Raw genomic sequence first — 24,643 nt, 5'->3', positions numbered from 1 at the left:
GCTTCTATTTTATACTCTGTGGCCTAGCCAGAATAAAATATTGATTTCTGTAATGTCTTGGGAATTTCGGCCATACTCCAGTGGTTCAGATTGACTTATGGGAGGACACAAGTGCAAGTTCAGAGAAGGAATCTTGATCCTTGTACAGCTGATTCTAGGGTGAAGTACTTTTAAGTAGGGCAGCAGAATGATATGAAAGAACAAACTTAGGTTTGGGAATTTGAATACCAGCATTACCCTTTTTTAGATGTATGCCCTTGAACAAGTTAAATAACCACTTCAAACACAGTTTCTTCTTCTGTAAAATAGAGATAAAAAACCCAATGTTCAGCCATTTATAAGTATTGGAGATCATTTATATAAAGTGTCTTGCATATTGCTCAGAACATGGTAACCACATTATCCATATTATCAATCTGAAAGAGAGAATGGCTATTCTAAAAATGAGTAATAGATAAAAAAGATATATTCAATGAATCACATATTAGAAACTTCATATTATAACTATCTGTCTTATAAAAGACATAGATTAAAATTAATAAATATAGCAATTTTTTATTAGGAGATTAATAGTCACAATTATTCCTCTGGACCTATTAGTCACTCACACAGAAAAACTGTGTCATAGGCAAAGACTGAACTCAAAGTTGCTAGTTTGTGTCACTATTACTCAGGAGGATCACAAGTGTAAATAGTTCAGGGAAAATGGTTAGACACTTGTTAGACAAAGAGAAATACTGAAGTACTTTCTGTAACATTTTGGAAACATATAGTCATACTCAAATGGCTCAGATTAGTATAATACAAAATCTAGAAACGAATTGATAGAATTTCTTAAATACGTATTCCACATGTAGTTTAAATATTTATCAGTTAATATCCAACAACTCTTTTGTAGTAATGACATCAGCATAATAGCATTTCCTATGTGCCAGGTGCTTCTCTAAATATTTTATATATTAACTCAAATTAACACTCAAAATAACTGTGATTAGACTAAAAGTCATGAAAAGAGAATAATTTATAATAAATGTTTATTTTCATATGCAAGTTCTGAATCAAAACTATATGAAAAGATATAAACAGTCAGGTGCTTATACCTGGATGGAAAATCACCATGAATGTCAGAGCTTCAAATTCAAGTGTAACTCAGGTATATTATCTTCGTATTCAAAAACAGCAAGTGGCTATGCCAGAAGTAATAAGTGGCAAATTTCCAAACAAAAGCCAATCTTTCCTTAATTTATATAGTAGTTTAATTCATGGAAAATTCAGTGTATTCATTATGTTCATATGTGTGTGTTTAATTCATGGAAAATTCAGTGTATTCATTATGTTCATATGTGTGTGTGTATATATATATACATATGTACATACATATCTATCTGTATATATCAGAATTTAATTCTAGATTCAGGTGATTACAAACTGTTTTATTACCTCCATCAGTGTCCAGTGGAAGTCTTGAAAGTCATTTTGAATTTGGGAGACTGCTTTGTCCTGCCCATTGCGAGTTATGTAGCCCCCTTGCCTGCCCATCATTCTGACAATAAAAACAAGAACTCTTCCTCAACGAATTTCCAAAATGCACTCTAGGAGATGGTATATTTGCTTGGCCTAGGGGAATGAGCTTTCAAAGGGCTTATAGTCCAATGAAATATTGGCATGTAATAGTGTGATAAATAAATATAGAAATATGTGCATAGTGCATAGTGAACCCACTAATGTGAGAGATTAACTCTATCTTTGGAATTCAGATAGGGACTCACACTTGAACTGGGTCTTAAAGACTGAATACACCAGGCAGAAAATAGGGTAAAGATCATTCTAGGCAGGGAGAACTATACATATAGTGGTATGGAACATAGTAATGAATTGAATTTAGAACAATTGGCATTGCCAAACATTTTATAAGTCTGGAGAGTGATGAAATATACAACTCTAAAGTTACGTAAATGTCAAGCTAATAACTTCATGTTGTAAGAAAGGGAAGATTTAAAAAAAATTAAGCAAGGGGAATAAAAGCATATGATGTACATTTTAGAAAAGCAATCCTGATGGTTGTGACTAAGAATTGCTTTGAAAGCAGGTACTTGATATTGTCTCTTGAGAGAAAAATTGTGGTTTCACATGGTCATTAACTGCTATATCAAGTCCATTCTGTGCATTTGTAAAGAATGTTGTAAAGCAGATTATAAAGCATTTGTCTCTCTTCTCTATATATGACACTATAATGGGCCCTGCTGTTTGTGACACCTGATGCCTGTATTGTGGGCATTATCTTTGTCTGCTAACAGTGGGAGTGTCTTAGCTCTGCTGCATTATACTTGAACCTTTTTTGTGCCACCTCTCATCACAGGGGCCATTTCTAAGCTTCTAGCCTGGCTCTGCAGAGGTTAAGGAATCTCTTCCTCTCTAAGAAAACCATTCTGGAATCTGACTGATGCTGGAGGATAAAAGAGCTTGGGTCCTAAGGACTGAATTCTCCACCCCACCACCTTTCCCTACTCGTGACAATTGAGAATACCACAGTTGAGCCTAAGAAGGAAGGACAGCTCACAGATCTTGCACTTCTAGGTTTAAACAGTTCAAGTGAAGAACACCTATTTACCCCAGCTCCTATAGCCGAGTATGTGTCATGTGATCCCAGTACAAAAGTGTGGATTGGTTATAATCTCTGAGTACAGAAGTTTCACTTCAGAGTCTTCATTCCCTCAAACAAAACAGACACTTTGAATATAGATTATTTGAATTCATTTTACTCTCTTTCCACTTTTGTCCTTACCCATTCTACCAAAACATTCTACAGTATTTGTTTTTAGTGGGAGTGTGTTTGCAAAATATTTATGAATTCATGTAATTAACTTTATACATAAACAAACCCCAAAATGTTGTGAGTTTGACATACCAATGGTTGACCTCACTCCAGGTTTGCTTTCAGTCCTTTCTGATGTCCATTCAAGTCCATAACATGTGATCAGAGTTTTTCAATGTAGCTGTCATGCTGCAGCAACCTGTCCATATCTTTTCCTCCTTTTCCTCCAGGGACTCAGGAAAGCTAATAGAGCATAAAAATGTTTTTCTCTGTGATGTTATCCATAAAGTTGCAGGGGCAAGTTAGCAGTTGTTTCAGTTTTTGATATTACTCCTCTTTCTAGAATGGTGGCAGCTTCATCTTAAAGCTTTGAAATGAAAACTGGAACTAGAAGTGTGAAAGCAGAGGAAATGATGAACTTGCAAAGAAAGGTTTGCAGGAATTCTTGCTTTGTGTCTTTTTTTGCCTCTGCATTTTTTCTTCAGTCTGAGATAAGCAAAATTATTAACATGCAAGTTCATTGTGGTTGATTTTAAAGTAACAGAGTAATAGCTCTAGGAAGGGGCACGCATTTAATATAGCAGGACCTTCCCATGCACACTAATAAGCAGACACTAAAGCCATTGCATTTTTGCCTTGTTGGGAACCTAATGTAAATAGAGCTGCATGTAGTGAGGCCTATTTCCTAAAATAGCAAACATTCCAGCGTTGCCATGGAGAGACTTGAGGTGGAGGTTAAGGCAAGAATGTGCTCTAAATGCTCAAGGCAGAGATTAAAAATCAGGGATTAGTAGCTCTGTCAGCTCCAGACAACTTCAAATAAGGAGATTGTTTTAGAGCAGCTTTTCAGTATCTCCTTCTTAAGATGATATATATTGGAGCTGGAGATTCATTTATAAATCCTCACTCAACATTATTATCTCCTGGATATAACTTTCCTGAGAAACAAGTCTCAGAAGAAGCAGGACTTATCAGCTAAAGTAATCATACCTTTGATCCTTTGGCATGGCAAAGGAGGTAGAAAATGAGGGGCCTTCTTTACAGTTTCATCAAGAATATTTATTGAATCAACTCAAAATGGATCAAAACCTAGGAATCAGAAGAGAAACTATGCAACTCCTAGAAGAAAACATGGGGTCAACAATTCAGCATATAGGCTCAGGCAATGCCTTTCTCAAAGAACTCCTAAAGTTTGGGTAATAATGCCGTGAGTTAAATGCAATGGCATCAAATTAAAAAGCTTCTGCAAAGCAAATGCAACAATTAGGAATGTGAAGAGAGAACCTACAGAATGGGAGAAAATCTTTGCTAGCTACTCTTCTGAAAGTCGATTAATATCTAGAATACATACACCAAAAAAATCAAATAACCCAATTAATACATATAAATATACAAATGAATTAAAGAGACACTTAAAAGATGAAATAAAAATGGCCAACATTGTTAATGTTCAACATTAGCAATTAGGGAAATGCAAAGCATATCTACACTGTGGTTTCATCTCACACCAGTCAGAATAGCAGCCTAAAGAAAATTCTGGAGAGGATATAGAGGAAAAGGAACACTTTTACACTGTTGGTGGAGTTGTAAATTAGTACAACCACTAAGGAAATCATTATAGAGGTTCCTCAAAAGGCAGGAATGGAACCACCATATGACCCAGCTATACTCCTCCTCCTCAGTATGTGCCCTGAATAATTAAGTTTATAGCAGCAGAATTCACAATAGCCAAACTATGGAACCAGCCTAGGTGTCCATCAATGGATGAATGGTTAAAAAAATGTGGTATCATAGACAATTGGAGTTTTATTTCATACATAAAGAAAAATGAAATTTGCAGGAAGATAGATGGAACTATAGACCATTATGTTAAGCAACATGAATCAAAATCGGAAGGTCAGTTGTCATATATTTTATATCATATGTGGAAGCTAAAGAGGAAAAGAAAAAGAAATGTGGAGTTGAGAATCTCCTGAAAATCAAAAGATCAGTAGAGGAAAGGGATAGGATGGGGGTGGAATGGATGGGAGGTGGAGGGGGGTGCTGAGAAGCAATATGGCCAACTGATATTGTTATTGTGTGCATATATGAATAGTAACAACACAAAATCCCACATTATGTACAAGTATAATGCACCCAATAACAATGTGGAGAAACAACATATTTATTGAGCACTTAAATGCTCAAGGTACTGTTAGTTAAAGGAAGAAGGAACACAAAGATATATAAGGTTTAGTCTCTGTCTTCTAGAGATTATACCTCCAGAAACCACTGATGAAAAAAAAAATAAGTTAGCAGAGAAGGGAAAACATCATGATGTGAATAGGCAGTGAGATTCTGGTCTGTAAGGCATGAACAGGGTTTAAGAAGGACATACCAAGAAAAACATTTATTTATTTTTTAATGATTGTTCGTTCAGATTTAGGAAGATACCATTCTAATACTTCAGAAAGCAGTGTCTTAGTCTATGTAGCTGCTATACAAACAAACACCATAGCTGGGTAGTTTATAAGTAGTTTATATAAACATCAGAAATTTATTTTCTCACAATAGTGGTAAGTTGGGAAGTCCAAGACTAATGGGAGGGTAGCATATTCTATCAATAACTGGATAAGGATGAATTACATCCCAAGTGGAAAATGGGACAGCAAGAGATCTTGTTACACTACTCAGAATGAACTTTGGTTTACAACCTATAGGTTGTTTTATTTCTGGAATTTTCCATTTTATATTTTCAGGACCACATTTTGATTATAGGTAACTGAAACTGGGGTAGCAAAAAGTGGATAAGGATAGACTACTGTGTAGGAGCTCAGTCTTTCCTATGGTAATTTTGAGATATCTTTGACAACATTTTTAAGCAAATATTAAATAGGTAGTTGACTATTTGAGAGTAGAACCCTAGGATAACGAGAGAATTCTAGAATAAGGTATAAACTGGAAGCCACTGGGGAAAAATGGGAAAGGATGAGATGACATAAGCACCAGTGAACACCTACGTTTGTTATGGGCTAAAACTCTTAATTCACAAATTCAGTTATGCAAGAAATATCACATTGCTTTTTTTTTTTCAGATAAATTTAATATTAACCCTGAATACCTATCTTAATCGGGTTGGTGGGAAATTCAATTCCATTCATTTGGTATTTCCTTCCCTCCTACACTCAGTTATATGAAGGTTGAAAGTATCTTAGTTTTATCAGGTGCCAAAGCATTAGGCAGACTACTCTGACCATCAGTCCATCCCTAAAGCAACCCTGCCCAGCAAGCTTGGCTCTTTTAACCCAAATAGCTTGCTACACTGGAATCTTTTATGGAGCCAGAATTCCTTCCTGTCTATCCTCTCCAAGTTACCCCATTGCTTGCCTTTCTGAGGTTCTACTGCTTACCCAAGGACGCTGATATGAAATGGAGGTGGGTTCGTGTTATTCTTTGACCTCTATTCTCTTGCCAATCTGGGTGAGTTATCACGCTCCTCTTTAGTTGAACATTTCTCTCTTTCTGTCCCCACCTAGAACATCAGACTCAATCTTCTCCATGAGTTAGGAGTATATAAAATTATAAAAAATTATTTGACTTCAAACAAGCCTTTGTTCTTTGCTCTGCAAGAATTCCTGAATCAAAAGAATGCTATGGGCTGCTTCAGATTAGAAAAAAGGGGAGTAGGGGATACACAGGTAACAAAAATTTACCTTGAAACCATTTAGTTAGGAAAGAAGTATGAGATGAAGTTAGAACAGGAGTAATTAAGGTTTTTTGGTAGAGATGATGAAATCTCAGGTACTGTGGTTTAGAGGTATTTTGAGAATACTCCCCATGGGTTTGTGTGTTGGTAGCTTTGACTCCAGTGGACAGTGCTGAAAGGTGATGGGAATGTTAAGAGGTGGGGAGGTTCTTAGATCATAGCGGAAGCTGCCCTCAGAAGGCTCCAGAAGCTTTCATGGGACTATGAGCTCTCATGAGAACAAGTTATTATAAAAGTGAGCCTCACTGGGTGCAGTGGTGCACACTGGTAATCCCAGTAACTTGGCAGGCTGAGGCAGGGGATCACAAGTTCAAGGCCAGCCTCAGCAATTTATTAAGACCCTATCTCGAAAAACAAAAAAAAGGGCTGGATGTTATTGAGTGGTAAAGTGCTCCTGGTTCAATTCCTAGTTAAAAAAAAAAAGAAAAAAGAAAAAGAGTAAGCCTAATTCTTAAATCATTCTCTGGCTTCCTCTTTTTCCATGTGCTTTTTTTTGCTTGCCATACACCATCTGTTAGGCCCTTGTCAAAGACCAAACCAATGGAACCATCCAATCTTGGCTTTTCAGCCTCCAAAACTGAGCCAAATAAGCCTCTTTATCTTATAAGGTAGCTAGCCTCAGGTCTTTTATTATAATAACAGAAACAGACCAATTACTAGGCTAAGGGTTTTAGACTTCATTATATAAGGTAGTAGATAATGATGCAATTTTACTGCAAATGTTCTAAAAATAATATGAGAATGATTAGAGGTGTAGCTTCTAAGGCTGCATGATTATGGTACTGATGTGAGGTTGTAAGAACTTGAAGTGGAAAGTGCAATGAAAATGGAAAGCAAGACACATGCTAGAGAAGTTCAGAAAAGGATTAAGAACCTAGTTTTTGGTTTGATAGGGATGGATTCTGTGAGTTAAAGATAACAACTCTGAAGTTTCCAAGATTTACAGATTTACCCAGGTAGCACATAGTCATATCAGGAAATGTTTTGCCTGACCTCATTTATCCTGTAAATTTCTCTTTGGCCTTTGAAAATGTTCAAAATTTCTCTCATTTCTGAAACTCTCCTTTTCTTACTTGTGCTCAGACTTTGAGAGAACTACAAGTAGTTTTCGCTTTCATTTTCTCACTTAGCATGTCCCCAAATAAAAAAGTTTCAATATCAATTTGCAAATGGGTTAGTGCATGTCATTCTTCTACCAGTCTTCTAGACCCCAAACCTTAGTTTTCATCTTTAATCTTCCTTTTCATCCAGTGTGTGTATATATATACACATCATCATCAAGTGCTGTTCATTTCTTCAAGAAGGTTGTCATATTTAGCACTTTCTTTCCATTTCTACATCTGATCTCATTACATCATGTTTTAGTCAACTTTTTTTTTTTAATCAGTTCTTTTTGGTTATACATGACAATAGAATTCATTTTGACCGAATCCTAGAAGCATGGAATATAATTTGTGCTAATTCAGTTCCGAGTACTTCCCTTACCCCTCCCTTCCTTCCACTCCCTGTTCCCTTCCTTCTTTTCTACTGGTCTTTCTGCTCTTTACTTAAGTTTTTTTTTTTTTTTTTTTTTTTAATCAGTGTCTTGTGGATATCCATGATGGTGAGATTCACTGTGGTATATTCATATATGTACAAAGAAATGTCAGGTCAGATTCATTCCACTGTCTTTCTCTATCCCATCTTTCTTTCCTTCCCTTCATTCCCTTTTGTCTACTCCATCAATCTTCTTTTTTTTTTAATCCCCTCCCTTATTTGGGATTAGTTTCCAGATATCAGAGGAAAACATTCATTAGTCAGCTGTTCTATACTGTGACCAAAAGGCCTCACAAGAACAATGTGGAGGAGGAAAAAGTTTGGGACTCACAGTTTCAGAGGTCTCAGTTCATAGAACCAACTCCATTGCTTTGGGCCCAAGGTAAGGCAGAACATCAAGGCAGAAGGGCAACAGCTGAGGAAAACAGCCTCAGGACCTGGCAACAAGGAAGCAAAGAACTCCATTTACCAGGGACAAAATATAACCCCAAGGGCATGCCCCTTGGAACCTCTTTCCTCCAGCCACACCCTACCTACCTATCTACAGTTAATCCATTCAAATGGATTAATGCACTGATTAGATTAAGGCTCTCATAATCTAATCATTTCACCTCTAAACTCTGGTGCATTGTCTCACACAGGAGCTTTTGAGGGACACCTCATATCTAAACCATAACACCCCACATATGAATAACTGCAATGGCTTTTTAGCACATCTTCCTGTAACTATCATAAAATATCTCCTTGAAACTTCAGGAGACTAACCTATTGCCTGGTTAGTCTTCCTAATATAGAGTTTTTGTCATACCATTCTCTGCTCCAGTCTATGACATTAAATACAAAATCTTTTGCCTTTGTCAAAATACTGTAATCAGATTTCAGTTACCAAGGCTCTTGATACTGTAATATCTGGCTTATAGTTGGCCCTTGATACATGTTCTTTGAATTAACAATTATAGATTAGATGTATGTAGGAATGAACCTGAACACTAAAAAATTATGTTTGCCCCAGGTTCCAAGTCTTTTGATGATGCCTTTTTTTTGGGGGGGGGGGGGGAGCACGCTGGTGCTGGATGTCCTATCTTTTATCTTCTTCATCCAAACACCCATTTTAAGTGCCTCTTCTGCCCCCTTCAACTATATCAGATCATCCTAATCTCCACTTTTTTTTTTTCACTCTCACTGACTTTAAATCAAACCGTTTAGTTTACCAATCACACTAATTACAACATGCATCTTTTCAATTAATTTGAAACTTGCTCAAGACAAAAGATATTTGAGTTGACAATTCAACACATACTTTAAAATTTAAGTTATGGGTATTTAATAATTTAAAAACTATTATTTTAAGATGAATTTTGCAGAAAACCTTATTGCTGCAATCTTATTGCTTATTGCTGTAGATATACTGGAAATCTCCTGGTTTTAAAATGTACTTCCAAATGCTCTATTAATTGATGCAAAGTATGGCTGTAAATGACTTCTTAAAGATTTTCTGCTAGCATAGGAAACCTTGTGTGTTACCACACAGCCTAACTGGCTTTTACTTTGACATTCTTAGATTTCCCTTATTTGCCTCAGCTTTTATGCTAGAATCACTTTTTTTGGGGGGGGGGGGATAATTGTTGGTAATTGTAAGAGTTATTTACAACATCACAACTAGGGCAGTGAAACCTAATACAACTGGTTTGGGAAATTGGAATTTTCCACCTCTGGTTCTCTTGGAAACTCCCTCCTAGCCCCGAATCAGGTCTTGGAAACACTCTAATTCTGTTGCCACAAAGTGAGTACAGAAGTGACTATGGTCTTAAGAGATACTTCTTAGATCCCAAAATCCAGAGGCCAAAAGAGATGGTATAAAAAGACCAATGGCACAGTAATACTACAGAATCTGTTTCAGATGGGGATACAGTTCTCTAAATTCAACAAAGATCTTGTGAAGTTTTCATTTAATTTTTTTCCCAGTTGTCTTCAGCACATCTGATCTTCTGAGATTTTTCTGAACACAGTTTAGCATAGTTCTAGGTCAATGGTTTTCAAAATGTGATTCCCAGATTGCAGCATCAGCAAGATCTGGGAATTTGTCAAGAATGCAAATACTTGGGTCCCCCGCTCAGATTTACTTACTGAATCAGAGGCTCTAGAAGTAGGTTCTAGCAGTCTGTGTTTAACAAACCCTCCATCTAATTCTGATGCATGCCAAAGTTTAAAAACTGCTGTTTAAAATCAACATATTTGTATTGTAGATTAGCAAATCAAAGACCCGATATAAATGACTTCACCTAGTTCACAGAGCTAGTAAGTGCTTGTGAATATATTTATTAATAAAGTTTGAGATCTAGCTGCTTGAAAATCAGTAACTTAATTCATGATATGAGATCTGTACTCAGTAAAACTTTACTATGTCTTCAAAAGTTTTAGAAATAATCATCCTATATTAAATAATCACAAAAGCCCTCAGTCCCACCATTCCTTGCTTTTGACCATATACACATGGTATGCACATATGTATAAAACAGTATTTTTTCAAAGCTCATGTGCATATGAACTATCTGTGCATATGAGTAAAAAGTACCAAGTTTTTACTTTGCAGTTGGGCCTCTACAGATTTTCTTCTGGGCTACATGTTATCTTTCCAGTATTTAGACTGATTCTTTTTTTGTTGTTGTTTTTGGTTTTTGGTGGTGCTGGGGATTGAACCCTTGTACATGTGAGACAAGTACTCTATCAACTGAGCTATATCCCCAGCCCCAGATTGATTCTTTATTGAAGTGGAAGAGTTACATTCTTCTAAAGAAATCCCTCAGATTAAAAATATTTGGACAATTCATATTTTAAATTTATTTACTACTTTTTAATCCTTTTAATTGAAATATACCAAAATATATAAAATCTACACATACCCACATAACCATCATCAAAAACAAGATGAAGGGACTGGGGTTGTAACTCAGTGGTGGAGTGCTTGCTTGCCCAGCATGTGTGAGGCACCGGGTTTGATCCTCAACACCACATAAAAATAAATAAACAAAATAAAGGTAAAACAAAACAAAACAAAAAACCCCAAAACAAGATGAAGAAAATCTTCCTCACCCCAGAAAATTCCTTTGTAGCCCTCTGCAATCAATTTATTTCTTATCTTCTCACCCCAAACCATTTTGTGACTTCCATCACCATAGGTGTGTTTTTCCTGTAAAACTTTGAATAAATGGAATCATACCAGATGTACTCATTTTGTATATGTCTTATTTCACTTACCATGTTTTTGACATTTCATTCATGTCATGAATCAGAGTTCATTCTTTATAACTGCTGGTTAGTACTGCATTGTATGAATATGCCAAATGTGTTATTCTAACTTTTTCTTAGTAACAAATTTATTTATTGTGAAAAATTACAGAATATGAATGAGAAATGTAAAAAAAAATCACAAGTCCACTCTATGCATAATCGCTAACTTCGAACCTTTGTTTTATATATATATATATAAGTTGTTCATATACACATATGTCATACATATTACAAAATTCTCATTTTAGGTTCAAGTTTTAACACTTTGATCCTAATACTGTGTTAAATTGGCATCATCCTTAGAATTGTATCTTAGAATCTTTTTGTAATTAAAAGAAAGCATAATACCTGAATAACTATTGCTCCAAATGCAAATGATACACATTATATACAATCAAAAGAAAATGTTGTTTAACTCCTATCCTCCAATTTTGCTTGCTTCCCCAATGTTAACTAATCACAAAATATTGAGTACAATCATATTGATAATGTCCACGAAGTGCTGATTTTATTATAATTTTTCTTCTAAATTTTATTTTTAAATTTTTTATTTTCAAATTTTGTTATCTACACACCCAATGACTTTATATCTACCTTAAGATAACAGTTTTTAAGTGTTTTCTTTAGGTGTAAATAAATACTACCTTCAAATTTTCTGATTGTTGAGTAGGAATATTAATATGCCTATCAGAAGCCTACATATGTAGTTTTACTCAGTATATTTTTTACTTATAGCAAATATACCCTTCAGTAATATATTGTCTTTTCCACTATATGTATGGACTTGTACTTTTTAAACCAAGTTATCTACATTTTGTCATTAGAGTTGAGGACCATCATTCAGATGCAAAGTTGAACTAGGGCCAACTAGGCCCTACCTCCTATAGAATCCACCATCTCTCAATAATACTATCAGCTAATTCATCAATGTAAAAATGCACTGATGCAGTCAGAGACCTCATGATACAATAATTTTCCAACATATGCAAAGTAAATGGCCTACTAAACCCAAAGCTCAAAGGACTGTCCCTTATAGAGCTATAAGAGATTTTGTGATTAGAACAATTTAATCTTATGCGTACAGAACCCTATGTTTTTAAATTACTTTAAAATATTCCCATTATTATATTAAAACAACAACACAAGCCAAACACTGTTAAAGCATTTTCTCCAAATCATTCCATTTAATCCTAATTAAGAAGTCTGGGGCTTATTATGAGTTCTCAACAATAGCATTTGGATGTTTCCAGGCTTAGAAGTATGGGCTTTGTCCTAGGGATAAAGTTCAGAAATGCTTAGACTATTCCTGGCTTTATCTCCGAAGGTCAAGTTTGTGAAATTTAGCATTACTATAAATGGAAAATGTCCTGCTCTGGGAGTCTAGAGGTGATTGCTGGGGTTACCCTTTCTCCTGTTATCTGCATGACTCTCAATCCAGAAAGGTAATTATTATTATTATATGATTGGTGATAACCTGCATTCTATTGAGTCCCGGCTCCGGTTTCCCTGTCTTTGTGTGCATTCCAAATTCTATACCCAAGGGTAGGGAGACTTAGAATCGGATATTGTTAATTAAGGAATTTAAGAACTGTACATTGTTAAATACTAAGTGAAGTCAGTGAAATTCCTAGCCCTAATTCAGCAGGACTCCGGGACACTCTGAACTCCTGCTCAAAGAAGCTCAGTCCTTTGTGCTAATGTCTATCGAAAGTAATGTCCTCTACCTGAGCCGGAAAGAGAATTTGGTGACGACAATCTGGGTGGCTACATTCTTGAAAAAGTCCATTTTCTCATCTATTATCTTAAGAATTGGTTAACCAGATGCATTCACATGGTAGTTACTGAAATCTTTCAAAAGTGACTGCTTCCTACCCTCTTTGTATTTTTTACCCCCTATAATACAGGACAAACCACTTCGGGTTGCTAACTCTATGCCCTCCCCACCCCCCAGCACCGAAGGGAGAAAGGCTCATCTTTCCTGAAAACGCCCAATAGTCGGGGGAAGGGTCGAACCTGCCCCCTCAAGTTATCCGCCCTTCCTCATTCGCCTCCGCAGCCCGGGGCCTTCAGACTCAGGCAGTAGACTCGGTAGGGAGAGGAGGCGGAAGGAGTCGGCGCGCAGCGGTACCTAGTGGCGCTGCCAGGCTGAGCCAGCCGGAGTACGTGGCAGAGCCCGTGGACAGAGGGGGAGGAGATTCGGCCTTCTCCTCCCCTCGAGCAGCCTCGAGGCATCCTGCAAAGGAGGGAAGATCCTTAAGTGGATCGGAGCACCTTTTTAGTGAGATCTTGGCAGATGAAAGTGTTCACGCAGTGGTCAGCGTCCCGCTCTACACTCCGCACCCTCCGAAAGCCAAGCCAGCGTTAGGCCGCCAGCAGCGGTGACCAGATTTGGGGCAGGGGACGCCCTCCCTAGTCCGCATGCGCAGAGTAGCGAGCCTTCCGGCTGGACTACAACTCCCAGAGGGACCTCGCCGAACCGCAGGAGCCAGGCCGCCGGCGCCATCTTGAAATCTGATGCTCCATCGGCCTGGCTTTGCGTCAGCCCTCGTCGGCTGCTAGAGTCCCAGAGCCCAGCCTGCTAACCCGGGAGGACGTAGAGGACGCGGCGGCTGGCAGGAGAGACAGCTGTGAGAGACTTGGCGAGGTCGGACCGGGACCCGCGCTGCTGTCCGTCAGCATCCTCCTGAGGCGTTTCCACTCCCGCCCCACTGCCGGAGGGGCGGGGCCGACCACTGTGGTACCCAGAGCGGCGCGCGGTGTTGAGGTGCCCCTTGAGGGGTGGGGGCCCCACGGGACTGTGCCATGCCAGCAGGACACCTCCGAGGCCCGAGACGGAGCGCAACCCGGAGACAGTGAGCGGTCACTCAGCAACCTCCGCAGTAAAGGCTCGGCACCCGCTAGGAGCGAAGATGAAGGAGGTTTGCAGGATCTGTGCCCGGGAGCTGTGTGGAAACCAGCGGCGCTGGATCTTCCACACGGCGTCCAAGCTCAACCTCCAGGTTCTGCTTTCGCACGTCCTAGGCAAGGATGTCACTCGCGATGGCAAAGCCGAGTTTGCTTGCAGCAAATGTGCTTTCATGCTTGATCGAATCTATAGATTCGACACCGTTATTGCCCGGATCGAAGCCCTTTCTATTGAGCGCTTGCAGAAGCTGCTACTGGAAAAGGATCGCCTAAAGTTCTGCATTGCCAGTATGTATCGGAAGAATAACGATGACTCCGGCGCGGAGACCAAGGCGGGGAGTGGGACGGTTGACATTTCCGGTTTACCCGATATGAGATACTCTGCCTTGCTCCAGGAAGACTTTGCCTATTCAGGGTTTGAGTGCTGGATAGAAAATGAAGATCAGATTCAGGAATCACACAGTTGTCATGCGTCGGAAGGCCCTGGAAACCGACCCAGGAGATGCCGTGGTTGTGCAGCTTTGCGGGTTGCTGATTCTGACTATGAAGCTATTTGTAAGGTGCCTCGAAAAGTGGCCAGAAGTATTTCTTGTGGTCCCTCCAGTAGGTGGTCTACCAGCATTTGCACGGAAGAACCTGCGTTGTCAGAGGTTGGGCAACCGGATTTAGGAAGCACAAAGGTGTCCCGGGATGGAGAAAGCATGGAGGAAGGGACACCAGGTTCCTCTGTAGAATCTTTGGATGCCAGTGTCCAGGCTAGTCCTCCACAACAGAAGGATGAGGAAACTGAGAGAAGTGCAAAGGAACTTGTAAAGTGTGACTGTTGTTCAGATGAACAGGCTCCACGGCATATGTGTAATCACAAACTGGAGCTAGCTCTTAGCATAATTAAAAGTCTTGATTATAAGCCCATCCAGAGTCCCCGAGGGAGCAAGCTTCCTATTCCAGTGAAATCCAGCCCACCTGGAGCCAAGCCTGGCCCTATCATGACAGATGGAGTTAGTTCCAGTTTCCTTAACAGGTCTTTGAAACCCGTTTACAAGACACCTGTGAGTTATCCCTTGGAGTTTTTAGACTTGCAGGAGCTGTGGGATGATCTCTGTGAAGAGTATTTGCCACTCCGCATCCAGGTATACAAAATGGCTACAAAAGTGTCAGGCTTTACAGAATTTCTTTCTAGTTGGTGGAGATTAATGATATTCTAGACTTGAGAAAAATTAATCATTGAGCCCATTTTGGATACAACTTTTGTTTATGTCCCATTTAGTGAATGTGATTTACACTGAGATAATTTGCTTTTCACAGACCTCTTTATAACATTACTTATTGATCTTCTCATTATCAAAATTGCTTTTTTGAGGCAAAAAGAAAAAAGATTTCCCAATTCATTTTTATCCTACAAAAAGAAGACAGTGTCGTTTCTATCACTAGAACTTTTCCTCCTTTTCTTTTTTGTTTATAGATTCATAAATGTTTTCTTCCATTGGCATTCTGTAAGGGAGAACTTTAGTTAGTGCTCCCTGGAGCATTAAGCCTGATATCCTCAAGACACCTCAAAATAATTAGAGCAGAGGATAAAGGTTTGGGGGAAACATTAATCCATTAGTAAAGTGTTATAACATTTGGGCAGTGCTTATTATAATTGATGGATCATTTGAGGATTAATCATGACTTGTTCATAGAAGAGGCTTGGGAATTCAAATATTGTCAATGTCTCAATGTGCAAAAACTGCACAGATGACTTTTCTATGGACCTCTACTAGACGATATTTGGTATTAAAGGAGTTACCCATTATACTCTTTTTTTTTTTTAAACTTTTATTAGATGTTAATTAACGTTTATTTTTTTCATTTACTAATATGTGGTGCTGAGAATCGAACACAGTGCCTCACACATGCTAGGCAAGCGCTCTACCCCTGAGCCACAACCCCAGCCCCCCATTATACTCTTGACTTTCTTAATGACTAGAGAATGGCAGTTGATCTTTGAACTATTCATGTTTGCCCAAGTTGATTTCGTACCACACTTTAAAATCCAGCTATATACAGGGACCTGACAGATGGTATTTTGTTTCTATAGCAACAGTAAATGCTAGATTTACTGTTAACTTTGTGAAACATTCTGGCATGTGCCATTTGATTCAAATTCTTTAGTGGTACTAAGGCAAAAGTGGACAATCTAAAAGGCATTTCCAGGAAACCTGGAACTACTACATAATAATTCCAGAAATTTAGGGGTTGATTACATGAAACTGTTTATTGTCACATGGAATTTTTGAAAGGTAGTTCTGTTGTATATCAAGCCTGTATTACCATAATAACTCAAGCAGGAAATAGGAGTGAAGTTTTCAAATTTACACAAATTATCAGATAAAACATGGAAGTGTTAAGTAAAAAGAAATGTTTTCATTTGTATAAAATGTTAAGTACTTTAGGCCTAAAGTTTGTGTACTTATTTTCTTTTGCTTTCTTTTTCTTTCAGTGGAGCTTCGTGGCTAAATTTGGTTGGGCTTAACACTATTTCTGTGATCAGACATAGATGTTACAAATTAAACTTGGTATTCTCATATTTGGATCTAAAAGTAGACTAAGCTTGGTGGATGGGAAATAAGTCACTTTCCTCTAATATGGCCAATACTATAGAAAGGTAAAAAACTAGAAAATTAAGAGCAAAGCAAGAGGAAAATTTTTCTTCATATTTAATTAAAAACACTATTTTTTAGTGCCTGGACTGGGAAGGATTTTAAAGAACATCTCAGCAGTCTCTCAATTTAGAGTTGGAAAGTTAATGTTTTAAATAACTTAGCTCATGCAGAGCCAAAGCTTCCTAGTCATTTTCAGCCAAGACCTTTTAATTCTATACATTAACCCATGTTGCCTGAAGTACATCAACTCAAGTAAGTACTTATTTTAAACCAAGAGCCCTCTTTCTATAACCTAAGTATCTCAGGAGAATTCTGTAGGGATCCTGTGAAGAAAACTGTATGCTTAGGTCAGGTGCCTTTACTTCACTAACAGGACTTTAGAACTTTAAAATAGTAGGATATGACCTTTCTGTAGTCACCTGGCTTATATTCTTTTGTAGAATAATCTCTGTTTGTAGAATAATAAAATATTCAAGAGGAAGAAACTAACATTCAGCTTCAAGAAGCTTGGCATTTAAATACTGTTATTTCTCTAATAATTAGGAATGTAGAGGAAAATAAATGGGACTCAAAATGTTTGTAAGTAAATGTGTATTTATTCTGGACACTTTAACATTTAAGCCTGATAAGACTTCTAAGCTCTTTACGGGCTCTTGTGCTTAGGGCAAAACTACTGCTAGGTGGGACAAAGGCAGACTGGTTTTTGCCTATTTCTATGAACAAATATGAAAAGAACAGAAAGACTGATAAGTCTCGTTTTAGTTTGTAGGAAGAAAAAAAATCGTGAAGCAAAACATTTCTTTAGTTTAATCCTACTACAAGTAGGAAAAACCTGTTATTTTAAAGAGCAAGATTATTCTGTTAGGTCCTTTTGATTCCTTTGTTTAATCCTCCACTTACCCAGTGGAGGTAATAATCAACATTGGATTCTCCTGATTTTTTTTTCCTCTCCTTTTCCTTTCTTCTTTTTCTGTATTAAAGAAACAACAACGGCATGTTTCTCCTGCTTACTGATTTTTCTGATATTTTGCAAAATAATTTCTTTGCCTTCTATGGAATTTGTGCCTGAAGACCTGAGATTCTTCGGATACCTAAAGAAAGGCTTTAAGCTTTATTCTAGCTGGTAATTTTCTCCTTTGTTGTCTATCCCTAAAGTAGAAAAGCTATGATAGGAAGGGTGTGGTTCCTTAAAAAACATCAATTCAGAGAATCCTAGCCTGTGTATAATTTCCCTTTCTATATAAATTTAAAGAGCAGATCTTTGCTTCAAACCTTATAATGCCATAAAACCTTAAATATAAAACCTTAAATCTGCTCCTTTGTGACTATGATAAATCATCTCACTCAGCTTTATTAAGTAGATCAGGCCCTTTGGAAAGTGTAGACTTTAGATACTTGTTAAAGATTAGGCCTTTAATTTTATGCTAGTTGATAATTCTTATCTCCTGTTATTAATGATAAGATAGTAAATTAGTTTGAGATCTATGATACACTATTTTGAGGACTAGAAAGTGCCAAGAAAAATACTGTTAACCCAAAAGACTTAAAAAAAAAAAAAAAGCCTTTTAGCCTAATGGTCTCAGATTATGCAACATGAGGCTTGAAAGCAATCCTCTTTTTTTCTGATGCTGGAAATGATTGGTACTAATTCAGAGTCAAAATTGACCTAATTTAAAATTGAATTATCATTATGATATGCTCTTAGTAGTTGAGAGTTTGGGAACAGCACTAATTCTGACAATTTAAGGATTTCTGACCTCAGACTTTATAGTCTTTGGAGTGATGGGTTTATGCACTTGGTACTTCAACAAGAATTCATTGAGTTCTTTACTCAGTGGCACTTACCAAGCGCTCTTTTGCCAGACTGTTATCTGAAAGGACATTTTTCTGAGATATAAAAGAATAAGTTATTATAAACAAAAAGAAATATCTTTAAGCTTTTAAGTCACTACATTATGTTTATAGAATTATAGTTTTCCTGTGAGAATTCATGCTGACATGGGTTCAAATTAGATCCAGATTCATTATGTACTATCCTCTGACATTCTTTGGCTTTATAGTTGCTGTTCGTGTGTGTGTACATACATATATGGTCTTATTTCTAAGAGAGCCACTGAAGGATTAGAACACTGAACTTGGAATTAGGAGAAAGGCCTGTTTTTATTTGTTTTGTTATTTTTTTCATTTAATAAACAAAATTTTTTTGTTTCATTAAATATTCCTTGCATTGGGTAAGCAATAGATTTGTTGAAATGAAAACTGTATTACGACTTGAGCACTTTGAATTTAATTAGATCCTGTTGTTGATTTTCTGAGTAACCTGGAACTTTACTAAACCTTCTGTATACAGTTGCCATTCCTTGTATGTAAAATGGAATTGGATCAGCTGATTAATTTGTTTCCCTCACAGCTCTAAGATTCTTTGACTTAAAGTGAACAAATATGACTACCTTTCTTGCTATTTCATCTTGAGGCTATTTTATTAATTCTGCTTGTTATAGTTCAAATTTCAAAAAATATCTTATAGTAGATGTTATTGGAAGGTTATTTCACACTGAAGAAATGAAAAGCCAAGTTATAATGAATATTGAGTCATTAAATAAAAAAGATTTATCAGTTAGAATTATAAGTATCAAAATAGCTACCTCTCCCATGGTGTCACATAATTCACATTGTTTCAGGGGAAAGCTCCCTATTATACCTACAAAACCAAATATCTCAATTTTTCTAGGAGTCATATCCTACTTTTCTTTTTCTCCCTCCCCACCATCCATCTGCCAGCAAGTCCTGTTAACTCTACTTTCACAACCGTCCAAACCCATTCATTTACCCTTCACCCCACTCCACCCCAATTACGGCTCCTATGATCCAGCCTCTATTGCGTTTCACTTGCTGTAGTACAGTAGTCTCTGAGCTCTTCTCTCTACTTCTTCTGATGCTCCCCAACAGTCCATCACCACAGAGCAGCTAGAGTAGTCATTTAAAAACTTAAATATGATTACTTTCTGTTAAAAACACTATTGCATTTTCATTTTAGTTGGAATGAAATCCAGCTTCATCAGCTCTGCTGTTCAGGAGCTATGTATGACTTGGCCCCTGCCTGCTTTTTCAGTTAATTGTGTTACTCTGCCCTTTGCCCATTATACTCCAGCCCTGCACTGTCCAGTAAGCTAGCCACTGGCCTTGAGTAGCTACTGAGCCCTTGAAACTTAGCTAGTCTGATTGAGATGTGCTTGTAGTGTAAAATATACTTCCAACTTCAAATACTTAATAAAATCATGTAAAGCATCTCAATTTCATATTGATTACATGTTTATAGTAATATTTTGACTGTATTTGATTAAATATCAAAATTAAGTTCACTTATTCATAAAGTTACTAGGAAGTTAAAAATTACATACCTAGCTCATGTTATGTTTCTCTTAGAAAGTAACTTTTAGCCACATAGGCCTTTCTTTTTCTCAGGCTCCTATTTCACTGGCTCTTTCATCTGCTTGGATTGATCTTCTGTTGATATTTGTAGAACAGGCTCTTTTTCATTTAGATTTCTATTTAAGTGCTGCTTCATTAAATACCTTCCTCTGATCAATAGAGTAACTTAGCCACCAACTGTCTATCATGCTTTCTGATTTTACTGCAAAGAGCTTGTCACTAGCTGATTTTCTCTGTATTTTTTTATTATGCTACTCCAGCCCTGCAAAATATGTTTGATTGAGATAGTGACTTTGTCCTATAGTACTTTATCTCCAGGACCAGTGCCTACCATATGGTACTCAACATGTACATGTTGTGAGAGGGAATACATTAAATTAATGGACGTTTTACTGGTAACTGATACTTGGTAGGCATAAGAAAAGTCTGTAGGTCAATTTCTCATTTTTGTGTAAATAAGCATTGAGGTCTAGCTTCTAGAGAATGATGTCAGAAGTTTAGATTCTTTTGTGAGATGTCCCACCAACTTGTCAAAATCTTTTGTGATTATTTTTATTTCTCATCATCTATTTATAATTTGAAATATTTCTTGATATCTTATTGGTTTTCTTGTCTTTTAGAATTTTGAGATTTTTGACTTCCCAAATAATGTAATAGAGGGGGTTTGAGGTACTTTACTAGCTGTTCAGAAATAGCTATGGACTTTCAAATAGGATAACAAAATATCCAAGTTTTCTCAGGATAGGCCCAGGTTATACCTGTTGTGCTGATCTAATCCACCCTTTCTGTTCTTAAAAGTAGTTTGACATGATTGATAAATTACATGAGCACTATAAAGATAATGGAAGTCACAATTTGTATCCATTAGCTCCACACTTCCCTTGCTTTCCTATTTTGGTTACTCTTGAGATACACTGTGAAGATTCTACCCCTCCTTAGATCCAGGACTTTTTTTTTTTTGGTGTGGGAATGGAACCTAGGGCTTCACACATGCTAAGTGAGCACTCTGCCACTGAGCTACAACCCCAGCCTCTGTCCAGGCTAAAATTTTGTCTGTACCAAGAGCCTTTCCTATGTTTCCCACTGAAATGAATGTATTTCTCTGTATTTATGATAGGACTACCTCCTCAGTAGACCTAGTAGACTGTTTAGTTAGAACTATACATTAGTCAGGATATGGTGCCAGATTATAGTACTTAAGTTAGAAAAAAAGATAAATAGCACTGGAGGAATAGAAAAGATCTTCATATTTCTAAGCAGTTGCTTACAGTAAGGGATATAAGGTAAGCTTCACTGCCTGGAAAGTGATAATCAAATGCAAAGAAAAGAAAACAAATGAATAGCACTTGCCTCTTTTCCTTGTGGATTTATATACCTAATTGGAGTAATAGGGGTGTATGTGGGGAAATGTTATTTAATGCCACAGTGAATCCTTAAATTTTATTTTAACATCTTGAGCTCATGATGATTATTAGGTACAGTTTAATTAGTTCATCTTAGTTCAATCAGTTATCCCATATGTGTTTTTCTTCCTCCTGAATTGTTATAGAGAATTGATATCCTCATAAATCATACTTCCCTCACCACTCTAGATTATTTATCTAGGCATGTGCTGTTTACCTATCTTAATTAGGCATATACATATATATAAAATATATATATGTTAACATATATATCATATATAATATATATATTTATTTTTAATGTACCTGTAATTTTTTCCTTTTTATTTTGAAATAATTTCAAATTTATGGAGACATTATAAGAGAAGTACAAAGAATTTCCATATACTCCTTACTCAGATTTATCACTTGCTGATATTTTGCCACACTTACTACTCCCAGTCCCTATATAGGCTCATTATTTTTTTTTTAATTCCTGAACTTTGTGAGGATTAGTTGTAGATATTATGTCATTTTACTCTAAATACTTCTGCATGTGTTTCCTAAGAACAGGAACATCTTTTGCCAACCGTAGTGCAGTTAACACGTTTAGAAAGTTTAGGTTTATAATATAGTATTTTCTAATATCTAGTCCATCTTCAGATGTGCCAGTTTTTCCAGTAATGTGAATAGGCCTGTTGTAAGAAAGGTAATTGTAATATAACTTTTCTTCTTAGGAATGGCATAAGATTTATCCATGTATCTTTTCAATTCCCTGATTAAAAATAAGATCACCATAAGTATATCTATTTTAAAATCCCCCTTCTCCTTAAGTTCAAGTATTTGCCTTGCCTCAACTGGTTAGGTATTTTGTGTGAGTGGGCAGGGAAGTGGGTGGGGGCGTGCTGGAGAGCATAGGAAGGAGATGGTGAATCACTGCTCTTAGCAAGGACCAGAATTGTCTTCAGGAAGTCATACTGTTAATTCATGCAAAACTCTGGTGTTCCCAATCTGTGGAAAAACATGCCACAGATATTTGAACATAAAAAATTTATTGTTGGCTGCATTTAACTCAACTTGTCTTGCTACTTCTTCCTAGCCTGTGCCTGAAGTGTTACTCAAACAACAAAAGCAGAATTCAGATGAGACCACTATAACTCAGCAGTCTGTATCTGATTCCCATGTGGCAGAACTTCAGGAAAAAATTCAGCAAACCGAGGCCACCAACAAGGTATGATTAGTACTATGCACCTGGAGAGCACAGAATTTTCTGAGAATGTGACTAGTTCTAGCCCAATTCTGTTGACCTGAGTAGGACTTGAGAGGTGAATACTGTGGGCTTCTGGTGCTCTGGGGAAATATCACTTGCAAGTTTAGTCCTTTTTTTCTCATCAAGATTTTAGCTTGGTCTGCCCAGATTACAATTTCCAGTATCTTTTAGGAGTATAAATAAAACTTGCACACAACTTTTAACAGTGTAAGGTACCAAGACAGGAAGTTTGTGCTTTTGATCTTAGCTTAACTTCACTTCTTTATAGCCCATGGATTTTAGTATCTATTAGAAAAAAATTGCCTGGTGTGCCCTTATAGTATCTTATCCTATATAGATAGCAGAAGCTCCGTGGTCTTGTGTCAGGAAATCCACAGTGACCCATGTGGACAAGTGCCTACTATAGCTGCCATCATAGAGATAACACAATGCATGAGAATTCAGGCAACTAAGTGTTGAAGGAAGTGTATTTCACATTTCTCTCTACTTCCTGTGTTAATTGGCTTTAAACTTCAGTGGTTACTGTATATGAGAAAAATAACAGTACTATTTTGTAAGAAGTTCTTCAGAACCTGGTTTTGAAAAAGGACTTTGCTTGTGTTAAGATTTAAAGATATACTTGATCTAACAAACTATTTTTCTTTATTGAATTCAGATTCTTCAAGAGAAACTGAATGAAATGAGCTCTGAACTAAAGTTTGCTCAGGAGTCATCTCAGAAGCAAGATGGTACAATTCAAAGCCTCAAGGAAACTCTGAAAAGCAGGGAAAGTGAGGTAAAATATTTAGGAATTAAGAACCTGTGAGGAAACAAATTTGTCCCATCAACATAGATAGTATTCTATATTTTGTAGAAATATATATTATCAGACTAACAAATCTTAACCTGGAAAAATTGTATCTTAACCTAAATTGGTGTTTTGGAAGAATCCTGTTACTATACAGGCAAGATAATTGAATTTATATTTAGTTTGCTAACATGTTTGATACTTCCTCTCTCATTTTTAGACTGAGGAGTTGTACCAGGTGATTGAAGGTCAAAATGACACAATGGCAAAGCTTCGAGAAATGCTGCACCAAAGCCAGCTTGGACAGCTTCATGTATGTGAAGGTCATAGGGAGAGACTTCAGTTGGGTGTGTGCCATTCAGTTACAGATTTTGTCTTCACAGTCTTCTCAGGTGTTCAGTGCTTGCCCTCCTTGTGAGGATGATTTCTTCTCTTTCTTCAGAGCTCAGAGGCTACTTCACCAGCTCAGCAACAGGTGGCTCTGCTTGATCTTCAGAGTGCTTTATTCTACAGCCAGCTTGAAATACAGAAGCTCCAGAGGGTGGTACGACAGAAGGAACGCCAACTTGCTGATGCCAAGAGATGTGTGCAATTTGTGGAGGCTGCAGCACAGGAGAGAGAACAGCAGAAAGAAGCTTCTTGGAAACATAACCAGGTAAATCATTAACTACTTTGTAGTGCTAAATGCTGATTTTGCCCTGAACGTAACTTTTCAGCAGGACGGTATATGTTGAACCTGAACCTTTGAATCATTTTCTTAATCTGAGTGATTCAGTTTAACATTTGTTGCCCATGTGTCATGTGCCAGATATTGGACTGTGTCATGGCAGTATAAT

At 37.1% G+C, this 24,643-nt stretch overlaps 1 protein-coding gene across 1 annotated transcript in view; it reads left to right on the top strand.

The window, feature by feature from the left end:
- LOC306661300 (myomegalin-like) overlaps positions 1 to 24,643 on the top strand; it is a 205,977-nt gene that overhangs the window by 108,852 nt on the left and 72,482 nt on the right. Inside the window, 4 exon segments of the mRNA XM_079140184.1 lie at positions 22,850 to 22,981; positions 23,676 to 23,795; positions 24,028 to 24,120; positions 24,250 to 24,462. Of these exon segments, the coding sequence (XP_078996310.1) occupies positions 22,850 to 22,981; positions 23,676 to 23,795; positions 24,028 to 24,120; positions 24,250 to 24,462 (558 nt within the window).

This window comes from Sciurus vulgaris (genome assembly GCF_902686455.1).
Source record: "Sciurus vulgaris genome assembly, chromosome: 1".
Taxonomy (NCBI): domain Eukaryota; kingdom Metazoa; phylum Chordata; class Mammalia; order Rodentia; family Sciuridae; genus Sciurus; species Sciurus vulgaris.
The sequence above is the reverse complement of the archived record's forward strand: the minus strand, read 5'-3'. Positions and strand labels throughout refer to the sequence as shown.